Source organism: Theileria annulata, chromosome 2, assembly GCF_000003225.4.
Source record: "Theileria annulata chromosome 2, complete sequence, *** SEQUENCING IN PROGRESS ***".
Taxonomy (NCBI): Eukaryota; Apicomplexa; class Aconoidasida; order Piroplasmida; family Theileriidae; genus Theileria; species Theileria annulata.
The window spans coordinates 478,360-499,571 of NC_011099.1; the positions used below are offsets into that span (position 1 = coordinate 478,360).

The 21,212-nt window shown below is 34.3% G+C and overlaps 11 protein-coding genes across 11 annotated transcripts, besides 11 other annotated features; 6 read left to right on the plus strand and 5 right to left on the minus strand.

Moving 5' to 3' along the window:
- Positions 1 to 268: 268 nt before the first annotated feature.
- Positions 269 to 1,963, plus strand: TA14950 (uncharacterized protein; the record flags this gene model as incomplete). Its single annotated transcript, XM_946866.1, has 2 exons — positions 269 to 1,604; positions 1,641 to 1,963. 2 exons carry the CDS (start codon positions 269 to 271, stop codon positions 1,961 to 1,963), a joined length of 1,659 nt encoding a protein of 552 aa, XP_951959.1.
- Positions 329 to 382: a sequence feature (10 probable transmembrane helices predicted for TA14950 by TMHMM2.0 at aa 21-38, 73-90, 97-119, 129-148, 155-177, 192-214, 334-353, 368-390, 403-425 and 468-490).
- Positions 485 to 538: a sequence feature (10 probable transmembrane helices predicted for TA14950 by TMHMM2.0 at aa 21-38, 73-90, 97-119, 129-148, 155-177, 192-214, 334-353, 368-390, 403-425 and 468-490).
- Positions 557 to 625: a sequence feature (10 probable transmembrane helices predicted for TA14950 by TMHMM2.0 at aa 21-38, 73-90, 97-119, 129-148, 155-177, 192-214, 334-353, 368-390, 403-425 and 468-490).
- Positions 653 to 712: a sequence feature (10 probable transmembrane helices predicted for TA14950 by TMHMM2.0 at aa 21-38, 73-90, 97-119, 129-148, 155-177, 192-214, 334-353, 368-390, 403-425 and 468-490).
- Positions 731 to 799: a sequence feature (10 probable transmembrane helices predicted for TA14950 by TMHMM2.0 at aa 21-38, 73-90, 97-119, 129-148, 155-177, 192-214, 334-353, 368-390, 403-425 and 468-490).
- Positions 842 to 910: a sequence feature (10 probable transmembrane helices predicted for TA14950 by TMHMM2.0 at aa 21-38, 73-90, 97-119, 129-148, 155-177, 192-214, 334-353, 368-390, 403-425 and 468-490).
- Positions 1,268 to 1,327: a sequence feature (10 probable transmembrane helices predicted for TA14950 by TMHMM2.0 at aa 21-38, 73-90, 97-119, 129-148, 155-177, 192-214, 334-353, 368-390, 403-425 and 468-490).
- Positions 1,370 to 1,438: a sequence feature (10 probable transmembrane helices predicted for TA14950 by TMHMM2.0 at aa 21-38, 73-90, 97-119, 129-148, 155-177, 192-214, 334-353, 368-390, 403-425 and 468-490).
- Positions 1,475 to 1,543: a sequence feature (10 probable transmembrane helices predicted for TA14950 by TMHMM2.0 at aa 21-38, 73-90, 97-119, 129-148, 155-177, 192-214, 334-353, 368-390, 403-425 and 468-490).
- Positions 1,706 to 1,774: a sequence feature (10 probable transmembrane helices predicted for TA14950 by TMHMM2.0 at aa 21-38, 73-90, 97-119, 129-148, 155-177, 192-214, 334-353, 368-390, 403-425 and 468-490).
- Positions 1,964 to 2,509: 546 nt separating the features above from the next.
- Positions 2,510 to 2,569: a sequence feature (Signal peptide predicted for TA14945 by SignalP 2.0 HMM (Signal peptide probability 0.941, signal anchor probability 0.004) with cleavage site probability 0.495 between residues 20 and 21).
- On the plus strand, positions 2,510 to 4,420 carry TA14945 (uncharacterized protein; the record flags this gene model as incomplete). Its single annotated transcript, XM_946867.1, has 1 exon — positions 2,510 to 4,420. The coding sequence occupies one exon, from the start codon at positions 2,510 to 2,512 to the stop codon at positions 4,418 to 4,420; it is 1,911 nt and encodes a 636-aa protein (XP_951960.1).
- Positions 4,421 to 4,705: 285 nt separating this feature from the next.
- TA14940 (uncharacterized protein) lies at positions 4,706 to 5,997 on the plus strand (the record flags this gene model as incomplete). The annotated part of the gene is made up of 7 exons (XM_946868.1): positions 4,706 to 4,786; positions 4,856 to 4,996; positions 5,114 to 5,248; positions 5,321 to 5,416; positions 5,468 to 5,556; positions 5,586 to 5,733; positions 5,764 to 5,997. 7 exons carry the CDS (start codon positions 4,706 to 4,708, stop codon positions 5,995 to 5,997), a joined length of 924 nt encoding a protein of 307 aa, XP_951961.1.
- Positions 5,998 to 6,347: 350 nt separating this feature from the next.
- Positions 6,348 to 6,686, plus strand: TA14935 (mitochondrial ribosomal protein S14 precursor, putative; the record flags this gene model as incomplete). Its single annotated transcript, XM_946869.1, has 1 exon — positions 6,348 to 6,686. The coding sequence occupies one exon, from the start codon at positions 6,348 to 6,350 to the stop codon at positions 6,684 to 6,686; it is 339 nt and encodes a 112-aa protein (XP_951962.1).
- A 65-nt stretch (positions 6,687 to 6,751) lies between these two features.
- TA14930 (uncharacterized protein) lies at positions 6,752 to 7,869 on the minus strand (the record flags this gene model as incomplete). Its single annotated transcript, XM_946870.1, has 3 exons — positions 6,752 to 6,930; positions 6,985 to 7,052; positions 7,124 to 7,869. 3 exons carry the CDS (start codon positions 7,867 to 7,869, stop codon positions 6,752 to 6,754), a joined length of 993 nt encoding a protein of 330 aa, XP_951963.1.
- Positions 7,870 to 7,919: 50 nt separating this feature from the next.
- On the minus strand, positions 7,920 to 8,487 carry TA14925 (uncharacterized protein; the record flags this gene model as incomplete). Its single annotated transcript, XM_946871.1, has 4 exons — positions 7,920 to 7,989; positions 8,052 to 8,127; positions 8,196 to 8,223; positions 8,257 to 8,487. The coding sequence occupies 4 exons, from the start codon at positions 8,485 to 8,487 to the stop codon at positions 7,920 to 7,922; spliced, it is 405 nt and encodes a 134-aa protein (XP_951964.1).
- Positions 8,488 to 9,222: 735 nt separating this feature from the next.
- Positions 9,223 to 11,268, plus strand: TA14920 (heat shock protein HSP70 homologue, putative; the record flags this gene model as incomplete). Its single annotated transcript, XM_946872.1, has 1 exon — positions 9,223 to 11,268. The coding sequence occupies one exon, from the start codon at positions 9,223 to 9,225 to the stop codon at positions 11,266 to 11,268; it is 2,046 nt and encodes a 681-aa protein (XP_951965.1).
- A 72-nt stretch (positions 11,269 to 11,340) lies between these two features.
- On the minus strand, positions 11,341 to 12,912 carry TA14915 (uncharacterized protein; the record flags this gene model as incomplete). The annotated part of the gene is made up of 1 exon (XM_946873.1): positions 11,341 to 12,912. One exon carries the CDS (start codon positions 12,910 to 12,912, stop codon positions 11,341 to 11,343), a length of 1,572 nt encoding a protein of 523 aa, XP_951966.1.
- A 44-nt stretch (positions 12,913 to 12,956) lies between these two features.
- Positions 12,957 to 13,310, minus strand: TA14910 (uncharacterized protein; the record flags this gene model as incomplete). Its single annotated transcript, XM_946874.1, has 1 exon — positions 12,957 to 13,310. One exon carries the CDS (start codon positions 13,308 to 13,310, stop codon positions 12,957 to 12,959), a length of 354 nt encoding a protein of 117 aa, XP_951967.1.
- A 583-nt stretch (positions 13,311 to 13,893) lies between these two features.
- On the plus strand, positions 13,894 to 15,455 carry TA14905 (eukaryotic peptide chain release factor, putative; the record flags this gene model as incomplete). Its single annotated transcript, XM_946875.1, has 7 exons — positions 13,894 to 13,961; positions 14,039 to 14,193; positions 14,226 to 14,386; positions 14,417 to 14,515; positions 14,551 to 14,731; positions 14,761 to 14,973; positions 15,046 to 15,455. 7 exons carry the CDS (start codon positions 13,894 to 13,896, stop codon positions 15,453 to 15,455), a joined length of 1,287 nt encoding a protein of 428 aa, XP_951968.1.
- Positions 15,456 to 15,560: 105 nt separating this feature from the next.
- TA14900 (CPSF (cleavage and polyadenylation specific factor), subunit A, putative) lies at positions 15,561 to 20,693 on the minus strand (the record flags this gene model as incomplete). The annotated part of the gene is made up of 6 exons (XM_946876.1): positions 15,561 to 15,605; positions 15,635 to 15,710; positions 15,741 to 15,922; positions 15,951 to 16,028; positions 16,092 to 16,278; positions 16,336 to 20,693. 6 exons carry the CDS (start codon positions 20,691 to 20,693, stop codon positions 15,561 to 15,563), a joined length of 4,926 nt encoding a protein of 1,641 aa, XP_951969.1.
- Between the last annotated feature and the right edge of the window lie 519 nt (positions 20,694 to 21,212).

Sequence of the window (21,212 nt, forward strand, 5' to 3'; positions counted from 1 at the left end):
TTTATACATTTGTATGGTACGTGCCTCCTGTGTTGTGTTTGACACCCTTTACTCTGAAATCACATACAGTTTGACATATTAATGGCAAAATTTTTTACGAAGATTTATAAAATAAATATATTAGTAAAAAGAAATATACCTAGGAGAACTTCTTCCCTTTAAAGGGTTAGAATCAAATTAGAATGGGTAACATACCCATGAAGTTTTGGAGCTAAAACTCGCTCAAAAACACTACCCTAGAGTCTTTAAAATTTAAAGAAAATTAAAAATGGGTTTGAGTGGACTTTATTACAGGTTGAAAAAAGTGATGGCCAGGAACAAGCAAAACTCAAAGAAGATGCTAACCATGTTCATTGTCGGTCTAACTATTTTGCAACCATATCGTACAGCTTGCTCAGGATCAAGATTCGCAATAAGACGTTTTGGTGTTCCTGTCAACCTCTCTTCAATATATGTATCGAAGTTTCACACCTCTATGGATACCTTTAACATGATCGCTATTATTTTTGTAAATTTATACATGTGGGCTTTTGGTTCAACTCATTATGAGTTGAATGTAATCTTATCGGTTTTTACCAAATTTATCGTTTTTCTTTTGAATATTTGTCACTTGTTATCTTATATGATAAAACGTCGTGGAGGTATGTTGACCCTCTATTATTGGATTTCAATCCTGTGCTCTATTGCATACGGCGCTAACAGAGCTTTCTCCGCTTGCATTGGAGTTGAATTTCTGGCTTTTTTTGTTTGTGGGCTTCAATTCGCAGGAATTCAAATGGTGTTGTTTCAGTCTATTTTTTTGGCCATTACTAAACCAATTGCCAACTTCGACGTTGATTATTGGTTAATTCCCACTGAAATTCTACTCTCCACAACAATTTCAGCCATTTCACTTTTTCTATGGACCACATCATTTGCTAAAACACAAATGTGTAAAATATTTACCTTTTTCAAATGGTACAAAACTGATCCTGCACCAAAGAATATAATCAGTGAATCTTATGATACTAAGTTGGTCTCTACGAAGGGAATCTTAGAACTTAAGACAGAAAATTTAAAAACATCAGAAAATACAAGTTGTGAATTGAGACAAAGTTCAGATTTTAATTCTAACTCATTTGAAGAGACTGACCAGACTGAACCAAATTTAATTAATGTGACAATTAATGAGTCTCCTAATTTACTCATGAATTCAAAGGGATTTATAGATAATAAAAAAATCTCTAAGATTTCTACCATATTTAGATCCATAATAAGGGCAAAATCACCGATTTTGATGAGTGGATTTGGAACATCTCTTTGTTTTTCATTTTATCCTGCAGTAGCTCCTTACAAACTTACAACATTAGAGATAGCACATATAATTGATTTAAGCGTCCTAGTATCTGCCGGCATCTCTGCAACTATTATATCGCTCCTCTGCTTACTCGGGTTTGGTCCTAATAAAAAGTGGAAAGGCAATGATTATTTCTGGAATTACTTCCATTTTCTCTTAATACCATACTTTTTAATAATCCTTTGCTTTCTCATTTCAATGCACTACCCAAATTCTCGATTTTCCAAGGCTGTTAGAAATCCGGTAATTTTGGCTTTGTTGACTGATGGTATTATTGCCATATATTCGTTGTTAAAGTCCATAGGATTTGCAGGAGTAGGTCTTCAGGAAGATAAGAAAAATGGTACAGTTTCCACTTTCAATACAATGTTTTCCTTTATTCTACTGTTTGCATCTATTTTTTGGGGCTCAGGTTACATTAAGATCTACAACGTATATGAGCAGGACCGTAAAAATTGGCCCACCAAAGATATGAGTGGAATTCGCTGGTTCAAATCCATTTTTTTCTGGTTTTACAAATCATTTGAAGGCGGTTCATCAAATTTTAAACACATGCTAACAACGGATCTAATGAGAGATATAAACTCTGTTATCGAGCCACAAGCCAGTAAATCTATCTGGTCCTAAATATTTTAATTTCTTTAAACTATTATATTTTATCATTAGTCTATTTAGTTTTTATTAAAAATTTACATATTTATAAATCATAGACACATTCAAGAAATAGGAACATATATCATGATAAATGAAAGATCATTATGAAAAATGATAATATATCTATTATCAAGTTAATAATAATTATAAAATGAGCAATTTTAGCGATGTTATTCAGAAATTTACGCAATCGAATAAATCAAAAAGCGGGTTAAAAATATTTTTTGTCCAGGTTCAAATTTATTATAAAAGGGTTAAAAGTACAAATTTAGACCATATTCTAGTTTTAAATCATAGTGTGCGCAATGATAATTTAAAGATCTTGTAGTGAAACTGGTATAATCTATGTTCTTAAACATAGAGTTCAACTATCATCCCCGATGTTCGAGGAAGGATTGAAAATCACAACCAACTAATCAAATCTGCCTGATTATACCTAAATTGTCCTATAGATGAGCTATATTTCCCCACACATGAACAGGCATTTTGTTTAATTCTAATCTCTCGCTATGTTTCAAGATGAATAAAATACGCCTGCAGGTAATTCTACTCTTTTGCGCCAATCTATTAGTGAATTGCAACGATACTGCTAAAGATGAAAATAGGCCTAAGGAGGAGGTTAACTTCTCTTTTGATTTGCACAATTTAAAACTTTCTGAAAACTACAATTTGTCTCATCGTAAGAAAGAATATCTAAGCATAGGTGCAATGGTTCCAGTTCAAAACAAACGTATGACAAAATTGCTTTGTAATGGTGAAATTATATTAAAATTCAATCCGGATGAAAAGGTTAATTTAGTAACATTTATTCCAAGACTTATGCCCACAATGTGTTCTGTAACATACGTCAAGGGAAGTACAGTTTGTGTTAAAAGGTTTTGTAAGTCTGATAATTGGGTTCAGGTAACAAATGAGGACTACAAACTTCAGGCACTAGAAATGGCGAAGAAAAAGCCTGAAATGATATTCGATTTATCCAACATAGAATTTGACAAGATTCATCTAGACGAAGAAACAAAGGGCGATTTAACCTTTTATTCCTTCTCCCCTAAAAAGAATGTTACTATTAAAACTATAGCTGATGGTGTTAATGTAATATGGCATTCTAATGACGAAACACATGTTATAGATGGATTTTTTTCAATTCAAACTCAGCCAAAGCTTTTGAGTTTTATGATTAAGAATAAAGGTTTTGTTGATTTAAAGTTCTTTTCAGCACACGAGGACATTTATAGTGAGATATCCATTGCTGAGTATACATTTACCCTTAAGAACTTCGCATACTCTACAAGGGAAGATTTAACACTTAATCTCGATTCACAGGAATATAGTACATTCAAGATTTCGAGTTCCATTGTAGACGGCGTATCATTTATTGACTCATTTCTCAAGGATCCATCCAAGAAAGTTGAAAGAGTTGTTGCCAAAGAACATACACTATGGTACAGAGACGAGAATGAAACTTTTATAAAAGCTTCTTACACAATTTCTCCTGATCCCAGACTTTACAAATTGGTCTTATGTGCTACTAGGGGATCGGCGAAAATATATCATAATCTATACTTCATTTATAAATCGGGCATTATGTTCAAATTGCCAGAGAAAGACTACAAAAAGGAGCTAAAGAAGGTGGTTTATCCGAGGGAATCCTTTGAAGAGTTTGATATAAAAACTTTGGCTGAGAAGAAGGCGACACAACCTTACACTTCGATTGCTTACTTCCCTCCTGAGGATAAAGGTTTGAAAATAGTAAAATATGAAAACCAGCAGATATGGGTCTCTACTGGTAAAGATATTGTGAAGAGTGTTTTTTACTTCCGGAACGAGGAAAAACACATGGTTCAACTGAGTTGCAGAGACGGCGAAAATGTAACAAGAACTCATCACTTTCAGGATTCAAATTCTTATTTTAATATTAAAAGTGATGATAAATCTTGGTTATGGATTTCCACTCCTGAGTTTTACAAGTCGATAGGTCTCAGACAAGTCATAAAAACACATACATACTTGGACATCGGGTTAAGGGCTGACACTGGCGCGTATGAACATAAATTTGGCAGGGTAGGGAACGTTATGGTCCAAACTTTTGTACCATACAGTTCATTTGAAGTCTCTTCAGTGCTAGACTGCAATAGGGAAATGTGGAAGAATGAGTTAAGGGAAAGACTAGCTGCTCTTGCACTTTACGGAGATCACAAGGAATTTGAAAGAAAAAGCAAAGAGGAGACTAAAAATCAAGGTGAGGATTCAACTGATGTCAATCCATTTCGTAATTCATTATCCAAAAGTTTCAGGTTGGCAGAGATTTTCATAAAAGGGCCTAAGAAAGTCGAAAGACAGTTTTTGGAATTAAAGAATAATGATTGGGTCAAAATAAAGGAAGAAGAGTTTGTAAAGATATACAAAACATTGGAAACTCCAGATGGTTAACTATTTACAGGATATAATTTTAGCTTCCATAAATAAATTGTAAATAAATTATACACTCTTTTTATCGGAGTATATAATAATTAACCAATGTTATCAACTATAATAAATCTTCTGTGTTTAATGTTTTTTAAAAAATAATTTTATCGATTTAAAACCCAATTTACCATTTTTTCATTATGTGTATTTGAATTTTCATTTATTTACTAACTAACCGTTTAATTTTTATTTTTCTTCTTTGTATATTATTTTTAAACTAAAAACTTAGTTATACATTTAAAATAATCTATGGAACGCCTTTTCCATCCACAATCTCAACTTCTCGATCTTCTTTCCCAAAACAGCCCAAAGAATGAAAAAGAATCAACAGTAAGAAATTAAATTAGTTATTTTTATTGCAATTTTACAACAATGGAATTCAAATTTATAATTTTATAGCTCTTCCATAATCTTGATAAGGCCTCAGACGACCAATTTAAAACCAAATTAAGGCTCGATCAATCTGAAAATCACACCTTAGGAGTTGTTTGTTTACCAGATAATACACAAGGACTGAAATTTGCATCATTTAATCCACTTGTAAGCTATAACTATTTCAACATTATCTATCTTTCCATTTTTAATTATTTACTTCTTTTGTTATACATTATATAAAATTTCTTGTACATAAAACTATTTAACTATACTTTTTTACAGGATCCTTCCTCTACTTTTGATGACGAGAGTATTATTTGGAAATCTTCCCTGATTGATAATACTTTGAGCCGACAATTTAGGTCTAAAAAATGTCAAATTGACACCGACTGCTATTTTATGGTTGTAGAACACAAGGTAAGATATTTTTAATTTATAATTTTCAATTACATACTCAAAAAAATTGCAATTTCTATTGCTTGTTTTTAGGTGGACAACACGTTTTTGGTTTCTCCAGTATCTAATTACTTTATATTTGATTCATATGTCCCGCCCAAATCAAGTGAATCACAACCCAGCAAAGTTGTAAGTTCATTTCTTACACGTGATACACACCCATTTTAATAATATCTATAGGATAATATTCAAGAAAGGCTTAAGAAAATGACCAGAGCTTCAGACGAAGACAGGCCTAAGGCTGATGACAAACAATTGCCTAAAAAAAGGTAACTAATTACTTTGATACATTTTCCAGAAAATTGTCGGATATCGATAAGACAAACTTGGGTTGGGACTATGAGAATGAGGAACTCAGCGACGATGAAAACACATACTTGAACAATCGCACTACCTACACTGAAGATGACCCATTTTATGACAAAAACTTAACATCATACGGAGAGGTTTAAAATTTCATTATAACAATACTTTAGAGTGTGAAGAGTATGTTAATACTCCAGAAGGAGCAAGAAGTGGACGAGGAACTAAAGGAATACTCAGACGATGAAGACAGCTCATCTCAGGTTTCAGTCTCCTCTAAAGTTAGGGTCGAAACTTCCAAAAGTACTCAACCAAAAGAACTTACGTTTGAAGATAAAGTTCTTTTATTTCTCAGTGACAATAACAATAAAGTTACAGTTAAGGTAATTAGAAGTCATATTAACTAAATTTTCAGTCTATTTTGGAGCACTTTAACATTAAGGAAAAAAATGAAAATTTTAGAAAATTACAGGTAGTTTCAGTTCATTTACCAAAACTCTTAATTTAGAATGTCATCCAAACAAAGTGTTCAATGACTTCTGAGCAGAAGGACGGCAAAATGGTCAAATTCATATCACTAAAATCTAAATAAAATACCAATCAACTGTAACAGCTTGTGTATTACCATTTCAACGCTTGTTACACATTTACACAACATCACTTTTAAATCTTGGAATTATTCCTTAATTTTTTCTAAATTTTTTATATTTAATTTTAACTTTCCATACTAAAATTTCCATGAGCGCGTGTGTTTAATATGGCTGCCAGGAACCCTGGACCTGTTATTCTCGACCCTCCAGTTGGATTCCCTCCCTTTAAGAACTGGGTTCAGAGAGACCACATATCCCGTAGACTCTTTAGGGAGTCTGAAGTGAACACAAGGGTATACAAATATGTTTATAAAAATTTTGGGTTAAAAGGACACATTCCAATCGATAATAAAGTTGGACTGTACAGGATAAGGCTGAGGTGTATAGGTGGTGGGTACGGAAGAGGGATTTTCAGGTTTACCAGAATGTCGAAATTAGCATTTCTACAAGTCGCAAGGGAAGGATGGCTTAAAAATTTCGGTTACAGGCCTGACCTTTTTAGGTAGTTGTATCTAGGACTCAAGGGTGGTCAACATTTAAACTATTAAGTTAGTAACAGATAGGGAGCTGATTAAATATTAAGAAGATGGTTAAAAAGCTTAGAGTTCTTCTTGAAATGTGAAGCTGATACCTTATCTCCAGACAAAAAAGGAGGTTTGAGGGAAACGACTTCATACCTTGCGTTCATTCTTATGCAATAGGTTTTCAAGTCCGCAAATTCCTTATGCAAAATCACTATATCCTCCAAATCTAATAAAATATGAGACTACTTAGATAATAAAAGTATTCATAGAGAATTAATACCTTGACATGGCAGACTGAAAAGGACACTCAGATTCGAGAAGATGCACCCTTCAAACCAGTTAATTTTACTAAAAAATCAAATGAAGAGTACACTTACTTGTAATGTGAATATTGATATAATTTCCCGGCAAGAGTTAACCTTATTCCTTGAAGAAAAAATCTGAGGTCCCTAAGAGTGTTCTCAAGTGTGGAGTATCCAAAGTTTCCACACTCGTTTTTAACTTGGGATTTCTTTCTAAGAAAGGAGTACCAAGAGAATGGGAAAGGTTCGGAGTTTAAAACGACCTCACGGGTATAATGGGAAATCAAAGGGTGGAGCCAGATGAGGTACATTATAGCGTACCTCAAGTGAGTGTAAATGTAAGAGGGGATTACAACTTCGCTTTTTAGGTAAAGATTATCTCGATTAATACTCAGAATTGGCACATCGTATAATGAGAATTCACTCTCAAGCTCGGTGCAGTTTACATTATTGTTCAAGTTAACCAATGTTACAAAGTATGAAACTAAATCTTCGTTTCTCACTACTCCATAATCTGATTCAGATTCATTATCTTCATTTTTATTTCCCACTGAGTTATCAGTACAAGCATTTGAACTCATATCATTAAACTCCTGAGGTTCTTTTTGTATATATTTAACCTTGTTCACTAATGCTGCTGGTAGAACTCCGTCGTAGAACCTGTCATATATACAAGGTTTAAAGATAATTTTGACTTTTCGCAGTTTTCGCAAAAGACACAAAACTAACACTTGTGGCTCCAAAACCACCTCCACTTCTCTACAGGTACTAACGCTTACCATCCCGACGTCTTGGAAGGTGTCGTTACCTTCAAGGTCAGGGAGCCACTGCTGGTGATAGAATACCACTATTCTGTCATCCATTCCACATAACAATTTAATATAATTTACAAATTTAAGAATATCTTACAAAACTAGGATGTATAAACCAATGCTCCGTCAATTATTGATTTTCCGCATCCAGCCACCGGTAATTCGGGGTTTCTAAAACACAATATTATTTACTTAATCACACATTTTATATATTTACAGTTATTTATACTAACATTTCAATAAGAGAGTTTAAAGTACTACAGGAATTACATTCCACTCTTTTGAACCTTCTACCAGCCCAACCGCATCCTTTAAAATATTGTAAAAAAGTGAAAATTTTAATTAAAAATTGAATTTAATAAAAAATAACTACAAACCTATTTGTGGGTTTGAGCAATTACAGTCCTGAAAGATTAAATGATTATTAATAATAAATACCTGGCACGCCAAACTAACACTAGTTAGGGCTTGATTGTAGTTTTGGACGAACCCGTTCACACAACCGCTTTGAGTGGGTTTACAGCAAAGCTTACAAATATTTTCCGGGCAAAAATGCGATTTAGAGAACTTTGAAGCCAAAAATGTTAACCATAGAAAGACTGTTCCAATTCTTTTAAAAGAAAATGAAAAGTCCATTGTTAGGTCAAAATACTGTCCGTATATGTTCATGTGTATAAGTATCAGCAAAAAAACTCAATTTCTGATATATTCATAGTTACTATATCACATAACTTTATTATTACATCAGAAATGTTGTTTAGAAGTCTGGAAAAATAAAAATTTAAATAGAATTAAAATATACACATAAATATAATAATATATGAATAGAAAAATGAAATGTAAAGAGTATAAATATTAATAGTTAAATAATAAAAAAATGGAAAAATGTAAAGAGTGTGTGTGGCAGTGAAAAAATTTATATAATTATAGACAGAGAAAATCTATCATAGTAACTCAAATTTTAAAGGAGGAAAACCCAAAAGTTGAACTTCATTTGTTATTAACTAGTTATGTTTGAGTATAATTTACATTTAGTAAGAATTAACACCGTTTGGGGAATTTGAGGGGAAATTTGGGATAAATATACAAGTCTATAGCCCTATTATCATAAAACAACAAAATTTAAAAAATATTACAAGTGGTTATAATTGTTTAGTCCTAAAAAACGTTAGAATCTTGGCCCAATGGCTCCCCACAAGCCAGGAAAAACATATTCACTAAATATGTTAATTGTTACCAATATATAACCTAAAAATCATCATTTGAATACACTTTGTTTAGTGTATCAGGAATCTCATTAAAATCCAATATACATATTGTATAATATAGTAGTATAGACTGATACTTATTGGCACAAAAAGTTAAACGCAGCATAAATAAATTATCAACTTTAATTATTTTAAAATGAAGTCACTGAGCCGTTTGTATTCCATTTTTCACTCCTCACGATGTTCACTTGAACTGTCGAACAAACTGTCCACAATCTCCGGAATCACAACAATGTTGGATTCCCTGAGAATCGGATCCCGCAGAGGCATTTTTACCACTTCAGGAAGGTTCGCCAAGGTTCAAGGAGACGTGGTTGGAATTGACCTGGGTACCACCAACTCGTGTGTTGCAATCATGGAAGGCTCAACCCCGAAGGTTATAGAGAACGCAGAAGGAGCTAGGACAACGCCATCTATAGTCGCATTCACAGATGATGGCCAGAGGCTAGTAGGAGTAGTAGCAAAGCGTCAAGCTGTGACGAACCCAGAGAATACAGTGTTTGCGACCAAACGTTTCATTGGACGTAAGTTTGACGACCCTGAAACTAAGAAGGAACAGTCAACACTCCCCTACAAAATAGTGAGATCTTCAAACAACGATGCATGGATTGAAGCACAAAACAAGCAATACTCACCAAGTCAAATTGGAGCGTATATTTTAGCAAAGATGAAGGAGACAGCAGAATCTTACTTGGGTAGAACAGTGTCAAAAGCTGTTATCACAGTCCCAGCATATTTCAATGACTCACAGAGACAAGCAACAAAAGACGCAGGCAAGATTGCAGGTTTGGAGGTCCTGCGTATAATTAACGAGCCCACAGCAGCAGCACTGGCTTTCGGAATGGATAAGAATGACGGAAAAACAATTGCAGTGTATGACTTGGGTGGGGGGACATTTGATGTGAGCATTTTGGAGATTCTGGGCGGCGTGTTTGAAGTGAAGGCGACAAACGGTAACACTTCGCTGGGAGGTGAAGACTTTGACCAGAGGATCCTGAATTACCTAGTTGAAGAGTTCAAGAAGAGTAACGGAATTGACCTCAAGAAGGATAAACTGGCACTCCAGAGACTCAGAGAATCTTCAGAATCAGCCAAAATCGAACTTTCAACCAAAACCCAAACCGAGATTAACTTGCCGTTTATAACAGCAGACCAGTCAGGCCCAAAGCACCTCTTGATTAAATTGAGCCGCTCCAAGTTAGAGCAGTTGACTAGCGAGTTGCTGGAAGGCACAGTGGACCCGTGCAAGAAGTGTTTAAAGGATGCAGGCGTGAATGCAAGTGAGTTGAACGACGTGATCCTCGTAGGAGGAATGACAAGGATGCCAAAGGTGACTGAAGTAGTCAAAAACATCTTCGGAAAGGAGCCCAGCAAGGCAGTCAACCCAGATGAAGCAGTGGCAATGGGAGCTGCAATCCAAGCAGGTGTTTTGAAGGGAGAAATCAAAGACCTTTTGTTGTTGGATGTGTGTCCGTTATCACTAGGTATCGAGACTTTGGGAGGTGTGTTTACAAGGCTTATTAACAGAAACACTACCATTCCTACCAAAAAGTCACAGATCTTCTCAACTGCAGCTGATAACCAGACCCAAGTGGGTATTAAGGTGTACCAAGGAGAACGTGGAATGGCAGCAGACAACCAACTACTAGGCCAGTTCGACCTTGTTGGCATCCCACCAGCACCCAGAGGTGTTCCTCAAATTGAAGTCACCTTCGACGTTGATGCCAACGGTATTATGAACATCTCTGCAGTTGACAAATCCACTGGAAAGAGGCAGGAGATAACCATTCAAAGTTCAGGCGGTTTATCAGAAGAGGAAGTTGAGAAGATGGTCAAGGAGGCCTCAAATTACAAGGAACAAGATGAGAGGAGGAAGGAGCTTGTGGACGTTAGAAACGAGTCTGAATCTTTACTTTACAGCGTCGAAAAGCAACTCACTGACTTAAAGGATAAGGTCTCCTCATCAGAACTTGACCAGCTTAGGACCCTCTCAACTTCACTCAAGGAGGTTCTCTCCTCCGACGACGTCAGCGCCATCAAGGATAAACACAAACAGCTCCAGGAACTCTCTTGGAAGGTATCCCAGGCAGCCTATTCAAAGTCAAACACCGGAGCCACCTCCGCAAACACCTCCGAAAACACCAACACCTCTAATGAGGAAAACGATACACATAATAAATAATCTATTTACCTACTAAATCTTATACGTTATACCATACATATATATAAATCGAAAAATGAAAAAATGAAAAAATCAACATATTAGTATGTCAGTTTTATAGGGTCCAATTGTAACTTCGTTGCTCAAGTTATGGAAGTTTAGCCCACTCAAGACGTTCTTTACTTCTGTATGGAGCTTACTCATCCCATTCACGTCATTGGGCCCAACTCCTCTCTCTTTATTCCTCATTAAAACATAATTTCCAACCATATCGTCCAGAAGCAATACTTTATCTTTGTTCTTTATAGGCTTATGTTTCCCAAAAAGAGTATAGGAATCACTAAGCTTGTCATATGGAGTTGATAGAAAATGGACCGTAGATTCATAGTTTGACAGAAATCTGTTAATTTCAAGCAAGTTAGGGTAAGTCAAGTGATCCAACAGCTCTTTGCAGTCATAAAAAAACTTACACATCCTTCTGGTTAGCTTCAACAACTCATCTCCGCTCAAACACTCGACATCTAAATCAACAGAAGATTGAGTTGTGGGTTCAGAAACACACCTGATACTGGAACCAGGCAAGCTATTTTCTCTATCGACAACCTGAAACAGCGATAAATTGTGGATAACACCATTATAATGGTTAAAAATTTGTACTAACGACAGATTAATAAATTTCGAGAGTGTTTCGTGGTTCTTTAAGTAACACAAGTAAATGGAGCAGATGTTAATGAGATTCCTGGTATCAATGAGATGGGTGTTGTTAGAGAACTCCTGTAATATTTTCTCATTATCAAGAAAATCCAGACAGTTTAAGTATGGGTAGTAGGAATATGGAGCTAAAATCTCAAAAAATTTGACGAACTCGAAGGAATCTCTGCTGTTAAACCTACTACCAATACTGGATAGTACAAAGTTAAAATAATCTACACAACTTAAGTTTGAAAAATAGCCATAATCCAACAGGGATTTGAAAATAATCAGTAACTCACGAATCTTGTAGGTTCTGTGGGATCCATTTGCGATTAGTGTGTTAATTATGGTGTCGGTGTAGTCGTTACAGCTGACCTTGTTGCATAAATTGAAGTACCTCAAAACGTTGTAAATATTATTTTCAAGGACCTTAATATTAGCAGGATCAGCTATAAAATTATGAACCAAATGTGTGAAATCTCCATGTACTATTTCAAAGTCGCATAGCAGACCCAATATCTCAAACTTATTATTTATTTCGTCAAAATTATAGCAAATTTTATCAATAACTGTCATTATTGTTTCATAATTATCCACAATATTCCCAGGATCAGGAGTTGTTTGGTATATTAGCAAATATTTCAGCAAATAGTACAAATTATTATTATTGGTATAAAAATGAATATTGGCTTCAATTAACTGGACAAACTTGTAGTTAAGGTTAAAATTTAGTAGAGTTTTACAGGAATCCAGCATTTTAACATCACTTCCTATTAAATTTTTTACTTTCTCATTTATATAAGCCTGTGTTTGTTCCGGATTCTTACCGAAATATTTGTTATACATGTAACCTTTTTTGAACTTGAAAGTATAGTTATTCTTGACATAGTTGTTATTTTTTGAATTCAGCTTCAGGAGATTCTTGAACACAGAAATGCTCCTCAATTTAGAATTGAACACATTAAGCCTCATTTTATAATTAATACGTATCAATGTACCTTAGAATATTATTGCGATCACATATTACTTGAGCGATTAGACTTGCAGTGGTTGGTTAATATAATATTGGCGGCGTCAATGCGCTGTATTAAATAGGGAGAACCTTGAAATGACCCTGAAGGTGAGTTGATGTTTTTGAGCCGTTTGTGTGCCTCCTGTATTTGTTTTAGTTTTAAATTATCATAAGAGTTGAATCCCAGAATCTTTGCAGCTTCCTCCTTACTCATTATCTTACTTATTCTCCCGTTCAAAACACCTCCGCCGTTACTCAACGACTGTCTGTATGCGTTATATGTAGCCTTAATAACGCTCCCACTAACTACAAAAATAAATTGCGTTATTACACGGCCGAGTGGTCTTATGGGTACCATTTAAGAATTACCCTTTGCTTTAACAAAGTTACACTTCAATTTATTATTTGAATGGCTCATCAGAGTGATTTCCTAATTTTTAATTTTGTCGTTAAACGATCTTGACATGTTATGGAGTTAAAAGAATAATTAGATAAAATAATAATAAACTTAAAGATATCCCAGCTGGCTAGATCCTTGAAATAAGAAATTAATTGGAGTTTCGAGGAATCAAACATCCTTTTAATAGTAAAACATCCTGATTAACACATTTACAAATAAGAGATGAAAAAGAAACAAATATAATACAGAATTAGAATATCACAACTATAATAATTTTAAAATCTAGTGTATATTGGAAAAATAATTAGTGTAAATAAGAAAATAATATGATAGTGTAATTGCCTGGCACCATTAAGAATCCTAGAACAAATCATTAGTTTATTCTATTATTCTGTATAAATAATAAGCTCACTCATCAGTTTTATTTATACACTTGAATTCTAACCAAGTTTATCTAGTAAATAACATATAATAATATTATTCATCCATTGTAGTAAAATCTTCCTCCAATCTTGTAAAATATTTAATTTTAAACAAAAAGATGAGTGACACAAATATCGAACAGTGGAAAATAAAACGCTTGATTCAAAAATTGGAATCAGCAAAGGGGTTTGTTTTTAAAAGTTACTTAAGCAAGCTTATATTTGAATATTAAATCTCTGATTTTCCAATTAATTATCTTCCAGAAACGGGACGAGTATGATCAGCTTAATAATTAGACCCAAGGATGATGTTAACAGAATTAGTAAGATGTTATCAGACGAGTACGGCACGGCCTCAAATATTAAATCTCGAGTTAATCGCTTATCGGTGTTATCTGCCATAACATCCACAATGCAGCGTAAAATTCATACCTTTAACTTAATTATTTAGGCCTAAAGCTGTATAGAAATACACCGCCCAACGGACTGGTTGTTTATTGTGGCACTGTAATAACAGACGACGGTAAAGAGAAGAAAGTCTCAATAGATTTTGAACCTTTTAAACCAATTAATACATCGTTGTACCTATGTGACAATAAGTTCCACGTCGAGGTATATTTAGTCAACCTAATATTTTCTTAGAGTTTAAACGAGCTTCTGGAAAGCGATGATAAATTCGGCTTCATTGTTATGGACGGTAACGGGGCATTATACGGTACAATCCAAGGCTCAACCAAAGAAGTATGAACCAATTTATTGTTTTAAGTTTTTTACAGGTTCTTCACAGTTTTACGGTAGATTTGCCAAAAAAACACGGAAGAGGTGGTCAGTCAGCGCTCCGTTTTGCACGCTTAAGAATGGAGAAAAGACATAACTACATCAGAAAAGTCGCAGAAACTGCAGTCAACATGTTCATAACAAATGACAAAGTGAATGTGACTGGACTAATTCTGGCCGGTAAGCAAATCTCACATAACTTCCATCAGGTAACGCTGATTTTAAAAACGACCTAGCAAACAGTGACATTTTCGACCAAAGGTTATCCTCGAAGGTCCTGAAAATAGTAGACGTTTGTTACGGAGGCGAAAACGGCTTTCAGCAAGCAATTGAGTTGTCATCCGAGTGTTTATCGAATGTCAAGTTTATACACGAAAAGAAACTAATCAAGAGATTTTTCGACGAAATCGCCCACGACACAGGTATAACATATAACATTAAAAAATATGCCATCAAAATTATTTGATTTAATTTCATTTTTAAATATTAAATAGGGAAATATGTCTACGGCGTATATGACACCATTAATGCTCTAGAAAATGGAATGATTGAGGTCCTAATTATTTACGAACAGCTGGAAATAATGAGGGTCCTGGTCAAGAACCCATCAACGAATACAGAGTCAGTGCTGTTACTAAACCAGGAGCAGGAGCGAGACGAGGCGAACTTTAAGGACAACAACGTCGACTTGGAAGTTCTCGACAAAATACCCTTGATTGAGTGGATTATCAACAACTACCACAATTACGGGTCAACTTTAGATTTCGTGACTAACAAGTCTCAGGAGGGTTCTCAATTTCAAAGTGGCTTTGGCGGAATCGGCGGTATCCTTAGATACAAAATGGAAGCTGGCTATGAAACCAACGACGACAACGATGATGACGACGACGATAGCTTTATGTAAACCTAATATTTATCACAAACTATTCGCAAGCTTTAGTAACATTTTGTTTATTACATTTGTTTGTTCTATGTGTACTATAGTTTACTCATGTATTTATAAAGAGTATTACATTGAGAACAACTGGTGGTGTAAGAAGTTGAGCAGGTCATACTAAAAAAATTATCATTTTCAAAACTTACCAGAGACGTGCGTTGGTTCAGGTTCAGCTTGCCCAGAAAGGTTCTGTGGTATTCACTGTTTTCGTGAAACACTTCCCTAAAAATCCCATAAAATTGAGGCTCTTACTTTATGGAGTCCAAAGACAGGGTTGTGTTTTTGATGCTGTTTAGTTGCAAGTGATAAAGGTCACTTGTTAGTGTCAACTGGGTTTCCTTGGTAATTAGTGCTTCCATTTTCTTTATTAGGTTGAACACCTTGTCGTTTTTCATGATGATTCTGTATATACAGCCGCTACTGCTCACTCCAAACTGAAAAAATATAAAATTATTGCCTTACCAATATGTTCTTCTGGTTAGTGCTCAGTAGTTGAGTTATGTTATTATTCAGTCTAGTCCCGCTCACCAGCATTAATTTCTAAAATTAATTTAGCAAGTTAACAGATATATGAAACCTATTCTAACTATCTGGATCACTTACATCTTTGTTTGTGTTGTACAAGTTATAGTGTATGAATTGGAGCAGGTGCTGGTTATTATCTGAGGCCATAAAGGTCAGGTTTTCTTCTATCAGAGGCGCACAACTTAAAATTGGCAGGTTTATCTTCGGGTCAGTGCTCGATATCTTTATGATATTCTTGTTATCATTATTCTTATTGTATATGTACCTGTGATAATTTTATTAATGTTTTCAAAGTTTTCCTAATTAACTAAATAATGCTTACATGAACAATGACAATCCCTTCAAGACGTCGCCGATTAGGAGGAAGTTGTTGAATATTGACACTGCTGATATTGTAGTATACAAATCGTTGAATGCTCCCTTGATTATATTCTTGCCCTTCAGCTCGTGTATGTATATATTACTTCCCACTGAGTGGATTATCAGGTTATTCTCGTCGTGGCTCAGGCTCGGTGCGTTATCGCTATTATTGGTCTTAGAATCATTGTTTCTTAGACTCGAATCAACTCCAGCACCAGTCCTGTTATCTAACTTTCTTTTTACTCCCTTTCCCTCCGCTGCGCCTGTATCATCTTCTTGTTCTTCCTCCTCAAGGATTTGCAGGTTAATTTCCTTATTCTTGATCAAGTCATTTATTATGCTAGTTTTGTTGTTAAGCGTTGATATGAAGGTGATTGGGTACAGGAATGTTCTCTTCAAGTATAACTTCATCGGGTTGACGTTCCTAAACACATCCCCAACTACGTCCGTTATCGTTACGCTATCCGCACTATAAACTGTACTGTAGTTACCTTCACCAACGTTTTTAATAGACATGAAGTCCAACACTATCAAATTACTTTTCGATTCTACATACTCGCCTAGGTTAGTGCACGTGCCAGCCAGCAGGTACTCGTGGGTTTTTATGAGTCCAAAATTCAAGGAGAGCACCTTCTCAAAGCTTTCAAGCTTATAATAACTTATTATCTTCACGTCGTTATTGCTTATGAACAATATTATTATGTAATCCTCCTGCACCAGTGAGTTCGCGTCAAAGTCCTCACTGGCCTCAGCTCCGTCACCATTTTGTTTACCTTTCAAGTGCTGGTAGTATTGTATGAACAGTTTCAGCTGCTTATTAATGAAGTTTTTCTTATCCTTGACGATATTATCATTGTTTTTGTGGAAGTTTTGGAGTTTGTTTCTCACATTTAGCATGTTGTACAAATTGTTAAGGACGTTTTCTCCCACCTCAACCACTATGCTAATTAACCTTCCCAACTCTCCTGAATAATCTATCACTCCTGTATATGTATTCATCACTCCATTACTGAATCTCTGCTTTTCATTAAGGTTTGTATATCTTCTTACATTATTATTTTTATATACATAGTAGTAATTTGATACTGTCAGCAGGTTCATGTTACTGATCTTATCGGTTTTTACTACTCTGTATATATAGTTCTCCACCAGTTCTTCACCACTTCCTCCTAACTTTTCAGCATCTTCTCTATCATCAATTACCACATCAAGTTCCTTGCTTTTAACTTCATTTCCTCCGTTTATTTCTGCATTCAAAATGTGAATATTAAAATCGTTGAAATTTAAATTACTATATTTTGTCTTGAAATAACACTCAATTTGACTTTCTCTTGTGTCATATATATACAGTTTATTGTTCTCGGCGCAGAACAAGTAATTGTTTTTAAACAAATACCTCAGACTTGATCTCTCATTCTCACTTTCTGATGCTAAATTAGTTGGATTTATTAGTGATACTTTATGAATGTACAGTTTACTATTCTTTGAGGTTAAATTCAGCAGTGGGTTCTTCTTGTAAAATTCTCTAAATCTATCTCTAAACATATTATTTATGAATTCAGAATTGGGCACGCTTTTCCCATTCGTTTCTTCATCTGAGTCATCACAGATACTTAGGCTCGAGTCTGAATCCACTTCTAACAGTGGATATGCATATATTTGATTATTGTCGTTGATTACTTCTTCTACTTTAGGCTTTAATTTGTAAACTACATCATCATGGTTTAGTAGTAGTGATGGAAATGGCACTATTTGGTTATGCTTTACTAGTTTGAAATAACAAAACTTTCTCCTAAGCTTTTTACTCACATCCACAAATTTATAAATATACAGTGGGTATCCTGTCACCAATAACATCATATAAACCTCCTCCTCCTTGAATATCATATATGAGGATACTATCTCTTCCTCAATCTCCAACTTACTCTTAGTTCTGGATGAATTAAGGTTTCGGCTAGACTCATTGTTGTTGGTTTCCATACTTCTAGTATTCTCAAAATTCCCTCCACTCATCTCATCTTCACTTTCCCCGTGTATCATAGCATCGTAATTATAAACGTCGGGCATGATGGTATTGTTTAATTGTAAGAGATTAGTTAATTTTAAAACTACAAAATTAGAGTTTAAATTATACAAATAGAGGTAATTATTGAATGTTAGGTAGGTTAAGTAGGCGTTATTTTTAAGTTCCAGTGTATTGAACATCTTTACTCCTGTCTCAACCTTACTTAAATTTGATACACTTTTTTTACTTTTTACTGATTTACTCTGTTTATTGGCATTTTGACCTTCAAACTCATTCACATGATACTTATGCAGTTGGTCGTTATTGTATAGTACAGCTATGAATTCGTCCACGAATTTAACAGTTTTGACTTTATTCGTCAGTTCATCGTTCAAAACTTCTTCCGTTCCCATATTTCTTATCTTCAATCTATTATCTTTTGCTTCCACCAATCTATTATTGTTACACATCTTATTTCTATTTATGGTAAATTTACCATCTGCTTTAATGTACACCTTTAGGTATAACATCTTCTTACTTGATAGTTTCACTATGTTCTTGTCATTTCTTATTCCAATCATATAACACCTTTCATCTTCACTCACATTGTTTGTGTTTAGACAGAAATGGTCGGTGTTAGGGTGGATTTGGTTCCTATTTTCTTGGTCTCCGTCAGTTAGTTTATTTGGGTTAAAGTGATAGTAGTTAAGGTGTTTAATAAATCCCAACGATTTTATCGTCTCTAGGTTTACTAATCTTGCGTCTTCCAATTCTACTCCTCTTGTCAATATTGTAGACTGTAAAAGATTAATATTGTTCGTGTTTACAACCAGCATGTTATTTTCATCTATAAACCAGATATCAAAATCGTTTACGTAGAACGGCTCTTCGTTATTTAACTGGTCTAACTTTTCCCACTTAATATCTACTATATCATCGCTGTACTCAAACTTCCCCAAATATGCCGGATCTCCATTGTTCTTTTCTGGAAATAGTAACACATCAAATCCTCCCGACTTAAATCTGGTCGTTTGTAATCTATAGTCGTACAATTCCAGGTTCATTTTCCTATTATCTATTATATGGCTTCCTTGTCTTGGTTTAACGTCAAGTGAATAGAAATTCATGAATTGGTAGTAGAAATGACTACTGAACATGTTGAACCAATATATCAAGTCATTATTACACATTATAAACCCTATGAAATTGTTGTACACTAATCCTCTCAGGTACACTGTGTTCATTGGGATATCATCCATTCTGTTAAGTATGTTTATGTTTATCAGCACGAGGTCGATATTTAATATAAAAAGCGAGTTTATTACGCTTATACAATTCTCTAGTTGATTTTCATGCTGTAAACTACCTACTTCCTGGACTTCGTGTGTTACGTTATGGTTCGATATGTACTCTGGGTAATTTGTTGTCAACACTCCCAGTATTGGCGTATGATAATTATCTATGAAGGATATCGCCTTGACTAGGCTATTCTTGTTCAAGTTGAACTTTTCCTTCAAATCCATTTTTATATAGTTAGATAATATTAGGTACGGCGACTTATACTTTTCATTTTCCTGTTCATTGCTATTTCTTCTACCACTGTCTTTTCCTTTCGGGCTTTCATTTGTCTTATTTTTTGGTGAATTTAGTTCTTCTAAACTACTCTTATAATGGAAATATGAGTTCAACAACAGAAATTTAAGTTCGAACTGTTTATGTGTGTAAATTATTAAATAGTTTTTAATGTAGATTTTATCATCGTTTGCTAATTTGTTATCTATTACCCAATCTTTATGGTACACCACCAGCATATCTGTGTATTCGTAGTTAGTATCTAACACTTCATCCACTTCTTCTTCTTGTCCATCAAATTGAAACAATAACTTAAACTCGCAATTTAATATATTAAAGTAATAAATCATGACGTCACCTTCTGACAAAATTATGATCCCGTCCAAATACTCGTTTTTATCAGAGCCTTTTGAGTCTTCATCTTCACCTTTCAAACAACCAACACTGTTGCAATCGTGAAGGTTAGGGAAGTATAACAGTTGTTTCAGTACACTACATGACGTTATTGAGCTAGGAAATTTATATTCTTGAACAAGCTTAATTATTTTCTCTTGATTCAGACTCTTCAGTGATTTGGGATCAAAATTATCTAAAACGTCTGTAAAACTATCACTAAAGGTGTACAAAAGCAATTTATTTTCCTTCACTAGCAAAATATCCTTCGAATTTGGACTTTGGAAATTTCCTAAACACACAAAGTCACCTTCTCCGGAATCTACCAGGGTTTCATAACCAAAAGTCATCTATTGAAAAATAATTTTCACCATTTTTGATTTGTTAGGCTGTTTTTGCGATGTATACAACTCTAATTTTGATTTAATATTTAAATTTACGATATTTCATTGTTATGGGTGTTATGAAGATTCTACGATACATACAAAAGAAATATAAAAATTGTGAATCGACACAAATGCGCGCATATAATTACATCTATATAGCTATATAAAATGATGGAATCATAAATTGGGTAAACATGAAACTGGGAAAAAGTTTTTACATATTGTAAAGAAACCTTTTAAATTAAAAACAAAATTGTTTGATCATTTTTGTTTGATTTATTGTCAATTTCCCAGGTGTTAATCTGTGAACCTGATCAACTTATAAAAAGTACAGATGTGTTAGTGTTAATAGATGTGATATATAAACTCAAATAACTAATAACATTGAGTTAATTATATTTGTTCATTTCAATTAATCATAATAACAGATTCTATTGTTTTAAAGTCCAATTGTCGGAATCTCAAGTTTGGAAAATTTTAATT